Source organism: Ranitomeya imitator, chromosome 1 (genome assembly GCF_032444005.1).
Source record: "Ranitomeya imitator isolate aRanImi1 chromosome 1, aRanImi1.pri, whole genome shotgun sequence".
Taxonomy (NCBI): Eukaryota; Metazoa; Chordata; class Amphibia; order Anura; family Dendrobatidae; genus Ranitomeya; species Ranitomeya imitator.
The window spans coordinates 1,015,416,362-1,015,428,664 of record NC_091282.1 but is presented as its reverse complement, the minus strand read 5'-3'; the positions used below and the strand labels follow the sequence as shown (position 1 = coordinate 1,015,428,664).

The 12,303-nt window shown below is 43.2% G+C and overlaps 1 protein-coding gene across 1 annotated transcript in view; it reads right to left on the bottom strand.

The window, feature by feature from the left end:
* MGST2 (microsomal glutathione S-transferase 2) overlaps positions 1-11,917 on the bottom strand; it is a 58,011-nt gene extending 46,094 nt beyond the window's left edge. The window contains exon 1 of the mRNA XM_069743973.1: positions 11,805-11,917. Within this exon, the coding sequence (XP_069600074.1) occupies positions 11,805-11,862 (58 nt within the window). The 5' untranslated portion in view covers positions 11,863-11,917. The remainder of the gene's footprint in view (positions 1-11,804) is intronic.
* Positions 11,918-12,303: the final 386 nt, after the last annotated feature.

Here is a 12,303-nt window from a genome sequence, read left to right as displayed (position 1 = left end):
GAATGGAGACACAGGAGCAAGAATGGAGACACAGGGAGTAGGAATGGGGACACAGGGGCAAGAATGGAAACGCAGGGAGCAAGAATGGAGACACAGGGAGCAGGAATGGAGACACAGGGACAAGAATGGAGACACGGGGCAAGAATGGAGACACAGGCACAAAAATGGAGACACGGGGCAAGAATGGAGACAAATGGGGCAAGAATGGAGACACAGGGAGCAGGAATGGAGACACAAGGAGCAAGAATGGAGACACAGGGGCAAGATTGGAGACACGAGCAAGAATGGAAACACGGGGCAAGAATGGAGACACGGGCAAGAATGGAGACACAGGGGGAAGAATGGAGACTCAGGTGCAAAAATGGAGACACAGGGGAAGAATAGAGACACAGGGGGCAAGAATGGAGACATGGGAGGAAGAATAGAGACACAGGGGGCAAGAATGGAGACACAGGGCAAGAATGGAGACACGGGGCAAGAATGGAGACACGGGCAAGAATGGAGACACAGGGGCAAAAATGGAGACTTGGGCAAAAATGGAGACACAGGGGCAAGAATAGAGACACAGGGGGCAAGAACGGAGACACAGGGGGCACGAATGGAGACACAGGGGCAAGAATGGAGAGACACGGGGCAAGAATGGAGACAGATGGGGCAGGATCATGCGGCAGGATGTAGACAGATGGGGCAGGATTATGGGGCAGGATGGAGACGCATGGTGCAGGATCATGGGGCAGGATGGATACGATGGGGCAGATGGGGCAGGATGGATACGATGGGGCAGATGGGGCAGGATCATGGAACAGATGGTCTGGACATGGTGTGGTGGTATTTGTTCCTTGTCTGTGGTATTATAGGTCACTATGTGGTGGTAATATGGCGTCGAGTCATGGTGCCATGGAATTTGTCCCTTGTATGTGATATTATTGGTCATTTTAAAAATTTTAAAATAAATAAAAATATACCAAAATTGTATTGGATATTATACCAAATGATTAATAAGTTAGAGTAGAGTAGAGCTGGGCCAAAAGAGTCTATCTTGTTGTGGTGGAGGCTTAAAAAATCTTTTGACCAAAACAAAAGCTGCTGGCTATATGTGTGTGATCTGGTGATGGGAACTGTTAGGCTGGGGTCACACTTGCGAATTCAACGCGAGAAACCCGCATCAAGTCCCCTGCACTGCCGCTGGCACTCTGGACCAGAGTTTGCAGCTGCATGTATTTCTATGCAGCCACACACTTTGGTCCCGAGTGCCGGCGGCAGTGTCAGGACTTGATGCGAAAGACTCGCGTGAGTTTCCCACATTGAACTCGCAAGTGTGACCCCGGCATTAATGTGTGATTGGTGAGAAGTGGAGTTTTTCAAAGAGAGAACGGTGGGGCTGTGGACTGTTCGAGGGGTGGAGCCTGGGCGGAGTATCAATGGGGCCCCAAAAGTTTTGCCAGTATGGGGCCCCAAAATTCCAAGTGGCAGCCCTGTGCTCAGATACGGTAGAGAAATCTAGGTATAGTACAATGCCAAAGATTTCACTTACAGTGGGGAAAACAGTATTTAGTCATCTACCAATTGTGCAAGTTCTCCCACTTAAAAAGATGAGAGAGGCCTGTAATTGACATCATAGGTAGACCACAACTATGAGAGTCAAAATGAGAAAACAAATCCGGAAAATCACCTTGTCTGATTTGGCAAGACTTATTTTGCAAAATATGGTGGAAAATAAGTATTTTGGTTTCCTAAAAACATGAAAGATTTCTGGCTCTCACAGACCTGTAACTTCTTCTTTAAGAGGCTCCTCTCTCCTCCACTCATTACCTGTAGTAATGGCACCTGTTTGAAATTGTTATCACTATAAAAGACACCTGTCCACAACCTCAAACAGTCAGATTCCAAACTCCACTATGGTAAAGACCAAAGAGCTGCTGAAGGACACCAGAAACAAAATTGTAGCCCTGCACCAGGCTGGGAAGACTGAATCTGCAATAGGCAAGCAGCTTGGTGTGATGAAATCAACTGTGGGAGCAATAATAAGAAAATGGAAGACATACAAGACCACTGATAATCTCCCTCGATCTGGGGCTCCACGCAAGATCTCACCCCGTGGGGTCAAAATGATCACAAGAAGTGAGCAAAAATACCAGAACCACACAGGGGACCTCATGAATGACCTGCATACAGCTGGGACCACCATAACAAAGGCTACCATCAGTAACACACTACGCCGCCAGGAACTCAGATCCTGCAGTGCCAGACGTGTCCCCCTGCTTAAGCCAGTACATGTCTGGGCCCGTCTGAAGTTTGCTAGAGAGCATTTGGATTATCCAGAAGAGTATTGGGAGAATTTCATATGGTTTGATGAAACTAAAGTAGAACTGTTTGGCAGAAACAAAACTTGTCGTGTTTGTAGGAGGCAGAATGCTGAGTTGCATCCAAAGAACACCATTCCTACTGTGAAGCATGGGGGTGGCAACATCATGCTTTGGGGCTGTTTCTTTGCAAAGGGACCAGGATGACTGATCCGTGTACATGAAAGAATGAATGGGGCCATGTATCGTGAGATTTTGAGTGCAAACCTCCTTCCATCAGCAAGGGCATTGAAGATAAAATGTGGATGGGTCTTTCAGCATAATAATGATCCCAAGCACACCGCCAGGGCAATGAAGGAGTAGCCCAATAATTCAGCTTTTCTTACATATCTAATAAGAATTGATATCACATATAAGGTATATTCACACGCAGTCGATTTGCTGTCAAAATCTCTAGAACCAATGTTTTTTTCATGTAAATTTAGCTTACATAGATTTAAACGCCTGTTACAGAAAAAAGCTGGTCATAAAGTTTGATTCATATTTTCAGGTGCCATCAATTTTATTAGAGAGTTACTGATAATCTAACTCAGAAGGGAAGTTATCATTTAAAAGGAACCTGTAATCTCCAAAATGCTATATACCTCCAGATTAAGGCTATGTGCACACGTTCAGGATTTCTTGCAGAAATTTCCTGAGAAACCTGAAATTTTCTGCAAGAACTCTGCTTGGGGTTTTTTTGCAGATTTTTCTGGACATTTCCCAATGCATTATATAGTGGGAAATCCGCAAAAAATCCGCAAAATTAATGAACATGCTGCGTTTTTTACCGCGATGCGTTTTTTTCGCGGAAAAAAACGCATCATGTGCACAAAAATTGCGGAATTCATTCTAAATTATGCATAATTTATGCTTTTTTTCGGTTTTATAGCGTTTTTATAGCGAAAAAACACAAACAAAACGTGAAAAATCAGCAACGTGTGCACACAGCATGTGTGTTAACCTGCAGGGAGAAAAAAACATTTAAACCAACTGGCAGGCTCACTACAGTAGCAGCTACATGGAGAAAATCAAGTTATATTCTTCATACAGCCGCTCGCTCCCAATCATTGGTGCAGTGTTGGGGGCTATTACAGTCACAACTCTCTACACAGTAGAGAGTGAGTGCACTGTAATCATTCTCAGCACATTGATTGACAGTCTGCTCTGTCTAAAGCTCTAAATAGTATTCTTCATTACAGGCATAGTGTACTAGTATATAGAGATATACAGTATATAGTATCTCTATATACCAGTACATCTTTAAATACTTGAATATTAGTGTTAAAATAAATATATGGAATTCATTTAATCTTATATAAATAAAAGATGATGAAAAACAATACCAATAATCATTTTTTTAAAGGTGCTATTTGGGCATAAGACAAATTTCTGCAGTCACTCTATAGCCTTGTAGGCATTAGGTAGTGTTCACACAGACAATGCACTTTGGTCTAAACGTGCAGTTTTATTGCTTTTATAGAACCCCAGGTGATTCAATACCAATATAGCCTATTCTGGGCACAAAGGTATAACAGCAAAAAATTAATTAATTTAGCAGTAAATATATGTCAGTGCCGGCTCACCCAAACAGATTGCAGTCCTTTCTGCAGGAGTAAACTTTACACACTCAAGAGTTACAGTCCTATCAGTCTCAGTATACCCTTCACCCAAAAGAAGTGTTCAATCCAATGCACAGTTCACACTGAACAGTCTGCAGCTTCCACACGTTATTCTACAGTTCCAACACACAGACTGCTCATCTTACCAAGCTGACCTGTGCAGTCTCCTTTCAGGGAGACACTGACTTGTCTCTCTCCCAGCTGCCACCCTAAAATGAACCCATTTCCTGGTTTTTAATCAAAACTAACCTGCAGCGCTAGGATTTAACCCAGTCCTTCCTGCTAGTGCTACAGTCTGAAGATTGCCAAACTGTGACAGTGTACAATACGCACAATGTTACAATTTCCCTTTATGCCTAGTATGAGTGGGCAGTCACGTAACTGCACATAAGCGATTTGCATACTTGTGATCCAGCGCTATATAAATTGTCAGCGACTTCTCTCAAGCTTCTTTTGAGAAAAGCAGATGAAGATCCAGTCTGCATGTGACCACAAGTATGCAAATTGATTATGTGCTGTCAAGTGGGGAAAAACCCCTTTAACACACTTTATAAAAATTAATGTCATAAATCAGTAAATAACACAAACATATTTCATGTCCAATCATAACAACCTATATAATATAGTGAACATATAATTTATGGTGGTTGGGGATGTCCGGTCACTGTATGTGACTGCAGTCTTGTGAATACTCACATTGCGCACACTGCGAGATGTGAGGACTCTCCGATGCTGGGAGGGGCGATCATGTGACCGCAAGTATATGATATTCATACTCCTGGCCACATTCTGACTAGACTGTCCGGCCTCACTCAATATATTTGCATTAAGCGAGGCCTCAGCCATCTAGTCGAAATGCATATTTTATATGTGTGCTGAATATGAATATGGATGAAAATGTGCATGTATGTATACGGCCGTGGGTCTGCTGGGGGCACAGGGCTCCAATTACTTCTTTATCAGTGTCCACATCTGCAAACATATACATCAAATTGCATGAAAGTATTGCAAAAATAAGGCATCAGTCACAGCCAGGGGCCAGGATGATAGATATATATACCAGGATGGGACCCAGTATAAGGGACATATATACCATGATCAGGGATATATATACTAGGATAGGGGATATATATACCATGATGGAGCCCAGGATAAGGCACATATAACAAGACGGGAGATATATACAGTACAGACCAAAAGTTTGGACACACCTTCTCATTTAAAGCTTTTTCTCTATTTTCATGCCTATGAAAATTGTACATTCATACTGAAGGCATCAAAACTATGAATTAACATATGTGGAATTATATACTTAACAAAAAAGTGTGAAACAACTGAAATTATGTCTTATATTCTAGATTCTTCAAAGTAGCCACCTTTTGCTTTGATGACTGCTTTGCACACTCTTGGCATTCTCTTGATGAGCTTCAAGAGGTAGTCACCGGGAATGGTTTTCACTTCACGGGTGTGCCCTGTCAGGTTTAATAAGTGGGATTTCTTGCCTTATATGGGGGTGCGTCGTATATTGCGGATATACCTTACCAGCCACGGTGGAGCAGGGTCCCAGGGTCGCTGATGGAGGAGACAAGAGTGGAGCGTTGCTGCAGGCCGCAGGCTGGGATGAGGGGGTGTTGGGATGTGCGGCGCACCACTGCTGATGTTCGGTGCTGCGGGGGCTCTGCTGAAATTTTGTGAAAATCCAGAGCCCCTGCACTTATATGGTTTACTATGCAGTGGACTTCAGGGGCGGCGCATGCACAGATAGAGATCTCGGCACCAAGATCTCGGGAGATGAGGTCTCAGCGCACCTCCTCATCCCAGCTTGTGGCCTGCAGCAACGCTCCACCCTTGCCTCCTCCAGCAGCGACCCTGGGACCCCTCTTCACTGCAGCCACCACCCCCAGTAAGCAATAAGATGCATGGATTATAAGAAGCATCACCATTTTATTAAGAAAAGATTTTTTTCCTATTTTTCTCCTCAAAATGTGGGGTGCATCTTATAATCTGCAAAATACGGTATATATCAGGATGGAGGGGCATATATGTATACCAGGATGAGGTGCATACATATACAGTGGGGCAAAAAAGTATTTAGTCAGTCAGCAATAGTGCAAGTTCCACCACTTAAAAAGATGAGAGGCGTCTGTAATTTACATCATAGGTAGACCTCAACTATGGGAGACAAACTGAGAAAAAAAAATCCAGAAAATCACATTGTCTGTTTTTTTATCATTTTTTTTGCATATTATGGTGGAAAATAAGTATTTGGTCAGAAACAAACAATCAAGATTTCTGGCTCTCACAGACCTGTAGCTTCTTCTTTAAGAGTCTCCTCTTTCCTCCACTCATTACCTGTAGTAATGGCACCTGTTTAAACTTGCTATCAGTATAAAAAGACACCTGTGCACACCCTCAAACAGTCTGACTCCAAATTCCACTATGGTGAAGACCAAAGAGCTGTCAAAGGACACCAGAAACCAAATTCTAGCCCTGCACCAGGCTGGGAAGACTGAATCTGCAATAGCCAACCAGCTTGGAGTGAAGAAATCAACAGTGGGAGCAATAATTAGAAAATGGAAGACATACAAGACCACTGATAATCTCCCTCGATCTGGGGCTCCACGCAAAATCCCACCCCGTGGGGTCAGAATGATCACAAGAACGGTGAGCAAAAATCCCAGAACCACGCGGGGGGACCTAGTGAATGAACTGCAGAGAGCTGGGACTAATGTAACAAGGCCTACCATAAGTAACACACTACGCCACCATGGACTCAGATCCTGCAGTGCCAGACGTGTCCCACTGCTTAAGCCAGTACATGTCTGGGCCCGTCTGAAGTTTGCTAGAGAGCATTTGGATGATCCAGAGGAGTTTTGTGAGAATGTCCTATGGTCTGATGAAACCAAACTGGAACTGTTTGGTAGAAACACAACTTGTCGTGTTTGGAGGAAAAAGAATACTGAGTTGCATCCATCAAACACCATACCTACTGTAAAGCATGGTGGTGGAAACATCATGCTTTGGGGCTGTTTCTCTGCAAAGGGGCCAGGACGACTGATCCGGGTACATGAAAGAATGAATGGGGCCATATATTGTGAGATTTTGAGTGCAAACCTCCTTCCATCAGCAAGGGCATTGAAGATGAAACGTGGCTGGGTCTTTCAACATGACAATGATCCAAAGCACACCGCCAGGGCAACGAAGGAGTGGCTTCGTAAAAAGCATTTCAAGGTCCTGGAGTGGCCTAGCTAGTCTCCAGATCTCAACCCTATAGAAAACCTTTGGAGGGAGTTGAAAGTCCGTGTTGCCAAGCGAAAAGCCAAAAACATCACTGCTCTAGAGGAGATCTGCATGGAGGAATGGGCCAACATACCAACAACAGTGTGTAGCAACCTTGTGAAGACTTACAGAAAACGTTTGACCTCTGTCATTGCCAACAAAGGATATATTACAAAGTATTGAGATGAAATTTTGTTTCTGACCAAATACTTATTTTCCACCATAATATGCAAATAAAATGTTAAAAAAACAGACAATGTGATTTTCTGGATTTTTTTTTCTCAGTTTGTCTCCCATAGTTGAGGTCTACCTATGATGTAAATTACAGACACCTCTCATCTTTTTAAGTGGTGGAACTTGCACTATTGCTGACTGACTAAATACTTTTTTGCCCCACTGTATATATATATATATATATATACACACTGCTCAAAGTAAAGGGAACACTAAAATCTCACATCCTAGATATCACTGAATGAATTATTCCCATTGTAAATCTTTATTCATTACATAGTGGAATGTGTTGAGAACAATAAAACCTAAAAATGATCAATGTAAATCACAACTAATATCCCACGGAGGTCTGGAGTTGGAATGATGCTCAAAATCAAAGTGGAAAATGAAGTTACAGGCTGATCCAACTTAAGTGGAAATGCCTCAAGACAAGGAAATGATGCTCAGTCGTGTGTGTGGCCTCCACGTGTCTGTATAATCTCCCTACAGCTCCTGGGCGTGCTTCCGATGAGGCGGCGGTTGGTCTCCTGAGGCATCTCCTCCCAGACCTGGACTAAAGCATCTGCCAACTCCTGGACAGTCTGTGGTGCAACATGACATTGGTGGATGGTGTGAGACATGATGTCCCAGATGTGTTCAATTGGATTCAGGTCTGGGGAACGGGTGGGCCAGTCCATAACTTCAATGCCTTCATCTTGCAGGAACTGCTGACACACTCCTGCCACATCAGGTCTGGCATTGTCCTGCATTAGGAGGAACTCAGGGCCAAGGGGTCTGAGGATCTCAATACCTAATGGCAGTCAGGCTACCTCTTGCGAGCACAGGGAGGGCTATGCAGCCCTCCAAAGAAATGCCACCCCACACCATTACTGACCCACTTCCAAACCGGTCATGCTGAAGGATGTTGCAGGCAGCAGATCGCTCTCCACGGCGTCTCCAGACTCTGTTACATCTGTCACATGTGCTCAGTGTTAACTTGCTTTCATCTATGAAGAGCACAGGGCGCTAGTGGTGAATTTGCCAATCCTGGTGTTCTGTGGTAAATGCCAAGCATCCTGTACGGTGTTGGGCTGTGAGCACAACCCCCATCTGTGGAAGTCGGGCACTCAGACCATCCTCATGCAGTCAGTTTCTAACCGTTTGCGCAGACACATGCACATTTGTGGCCTGCTGGAGGTCATTTTGCAGGGCTCTGGCAGTGCTCCTCCTGTTCCTCCTTGCACAAAGGCTGAGGTAGCAGTACTGCTGCTGGGTTGTTGCCCTCCTACAGTCCCCTCCACGTCTCCTGGTGTACTGGCCTGTCTCCTGGTAGCACATCCAGCCTATAGACACTATGCTGACAGACACAGCAAATCTTCTTGCCACAGCTCGCTTTGATGTGCCATCCTGGATGAGCTGCACTACCTGAGCCACTTGTGTGGGTTGTAGAGTCCGTCTCATGCTACCACGAGTGTGAAAGCACACCCAACATTCAAAAGTGACCAAAATATCAGCCAGAAAGCATTGGTACTGAGATGTGGTCTGTGGTCCCCACCTGCAGAACCACTCCTTTATTGAGCGTTTCTTCATAAGTGCCAATAATTTCCATCTGTTGTCTATTCCATTTGCACAACAGCATGTGAAATTGATTGTCAAACAGTGTTGCTTCCTAAGTGGACAGTTTGATGTTACAGAAGTTTGATTTACTTGGAGTTATATTCTGTTGTTTAAGTGTTCCCTTTATGTTTGACCAGTGTGTGTATATATATGATATATATATACATATATGAGGATGGAGGGTGCGCCCAGTCCAAATCTTGCCACAGACTTTAGTTTCGCCACTGGTCACAGCCCAATAATGCAGTAGGCATATATTTACAAAGGTGCATCAGTGGTACTATAAAATAACTCAGTCTGTTATCTAATGAAGGACAGGAGTAGTCTCTATTTTTTTTATATGTGTCCAGGCTATGTGCACTGGTGAGGGGTAAGCAGCAGATGCGGCGCACAGCTTAACATGGAGACACGCTCATGACGTTTCGAGATGGACCCCTTTCTTAAGCATGCACTCTGTACTTCAAAAGCAGTTTACAAAGCAGTGAACACATGACTGCATTCTGTATGAAAATGACTGGAACTTTTGACAAATCGTCTGAAGATCCCAGTCTGTCAAATACACAAATTTGCTTATTAAATTTATGGTGTAGGACAATGAGGGGGTTATCCATTATTTGGATGTAGAGGAGAATAAAAAAGATGATTTACTTAGTAACAACATTATAGTCAACTGAACAAAACAATCTATTCAGGAGAGACAGTAATCAAGTACAACATTTAGGAGCACTCCAAAAAGCTAGATAATGAGGGCTGTAAGGATTTCTAGGGAGGAGTTAGAATAAAGGGAAAATATGAAATAGATAATAGGTAGGACTAGACGTAGGTAAACTTCCTAACGTAATTGCAATAGCTTTGAAAGTATTGCAGAAAAATGACATAATGTTATTTTTCTCTATGTATAACAGGCATGTGGGTTTCATCAAACAAACAATCTTGAAGCATTGGCAATTGCTACAAAGGTAAACAATTCTTTTCTGTAAATACAATTGTACTGCCTTGTTTCTGCTTTTTAGCGCATTAAGAATGAAGCAAAAAAAAGTGTAATTATAAATCAATTACCGCAGGACAGATGTCAGCTACACCATAATCACTGATCAATCACAATGAGTCTTCGACTATCAATTAAATCGCTGTATTATTCACAAACTATTTTATTGATTTCTTCAGTGTTGTATTTGTACACCATATTATTGTTTGAAGTATTTGTCCAGTAGTTTAGGCTTCTGCATTCACTGCCTAGGCTTTTATACAGGCTATGATAGTCCCTCTAATTGGCTGAGCTATACCATGTGAAGTCATCGCCGAACGGCATTATGTGGAAATGCATGCAGCTGGCCAGAGGTCATGATTTCACTTCCAGAATTGGAACTTTAAGAACTGGGACTTGGAAACCGGACCTGCTGGATCAGTCTTTTACGGCCGGGATCACACATGCGAGAAATACGTCCGAGTCTCGTATGGTAATACCCGGCATTCCCGCCGTCACTCAGGAGCGGAGCATGCGGCTCCATGTATTGCTATGCGGCCGACGCTCCGCTCCTGAGTGACGGCGGCAATGCCAGGTATTACCATGCGAGACTCGGACGTATTTCTCGCATGTGTGATCCTGGCCTACCTGTCATCATCTCTGGGCGGGAGAGACTCGGGAGTCCTTTATACACATAAGACTGTCAGCTGATCCAGCCAATATTTGTGGGTTCAGATGCCATTAATGGGTGTTGGGGTCTTAAGTCAGGCATTTGACTTCAGAATGTTCTATCAGTAAATGAACTTTGCTTTAGAAGAAAACAGATGACTTATATGCTAACTAGGGTTACAAAGATAGAAACATCAGAAGCAAATAAAGATTGCCACAGACATACAGATAATTTGGACAGTAAGACTTAAGAGAATCATAAAAGTGTGTTCTAAATCTTACATCTGCTCAAACAGTGATACAAATGTTCCTCTTGGGACAGCAGTCATGCTGCTCTTATGTAACAGCGGTTCCACCCTGAGAAATGGCCATTATGTGCCCGCAGCACTGGTGCCTTCCCAAGAATTTTGCAGGAGAATGTTGTGACAATTTGCATAATGTGGGACTAATTAGATAATTTGAGGTATTTTTAAGCATCCTTGATGCCATATTTATACACGCGTACATGTAATATCCATATGCGATATAAACATGTAATGATGAAAAATTCCCCTACAGAAAACATGGCTATGTCTATGAAGTCGTAGTGGTGAACACATGGATACAATCCAGCCATCATACCAGGAATGACCCAGTCACCAACATGATGTCCTTTATTCAATTATGGAAATATGGAATGATTATATTCCAGTCCGCTTGGATCAAACAGGAGGGAAAGGAGGAAGATGTGTTGATTATAAAAAGCTTATATGTGGATCATCCCAGACGTCCCATCAGCACATCTGCTCCACAACCTTTCTGTCCTGTTGCCCCAAGCCAAGAGTTAGAAGTTCTTCATAGAATGTTAGAGTTGGAAGGGACCTCCAGGGTCATCGTGTCCATCGTGCTCAATGCAGGATTCACTAAACCATCTCAGACAGATGTCTGTCCAGCCTTCTTCTTCACTACTAAAGGTTCTTGTGCGGAGAAGTGAAAGGTTCATACGCGGAGATATATAAGGAATATGCTCCATTCTACAATGCCCTGCACATGGAGAGATGATCCAGGCAAAGGCCATGGTAGCTCGTGACTTCACAAACAGAGCAGAACACTTACCTTGCTGGCAGGCAGATAACACAGAGACAGCAGCAAGAAGGACTATGTCAGAAGCCATTTTATAGGAGAGAAAGACTAAGGTAGAATGCAATGGGGAAGACTCACAGCAATCCAAGGCCCACCTCCCACTTCCGTACTATACATTAACTCCTTGTCTGCTGGAAGGGACTCGATCTGCAGATGCTATAGTTCTTTGACAGGGGTAAAGGTAATAACACTCAGTGGGTAGGGTAATTCTCTCAGTTGTGAAAAATTAAAGTCTTAAACTTTTCAAAGTTAACATATGATGACCTACAGGAAATTTATTTCTGTGTTTCGAATGAAAAAAGCTTTTTTTTTTTTTTCTACAGGGCTATAATGAATTTAACAAAAATATCCTTTACCTTGATAACAATTGTGTTGCGAAAAAAGAAAATTTGTGGATTTTAGAAGATTCATTTCACACAGGTGATTAATATGACTGAGAAGAAACCTATGGGCCCATACTGTACGTCTATAT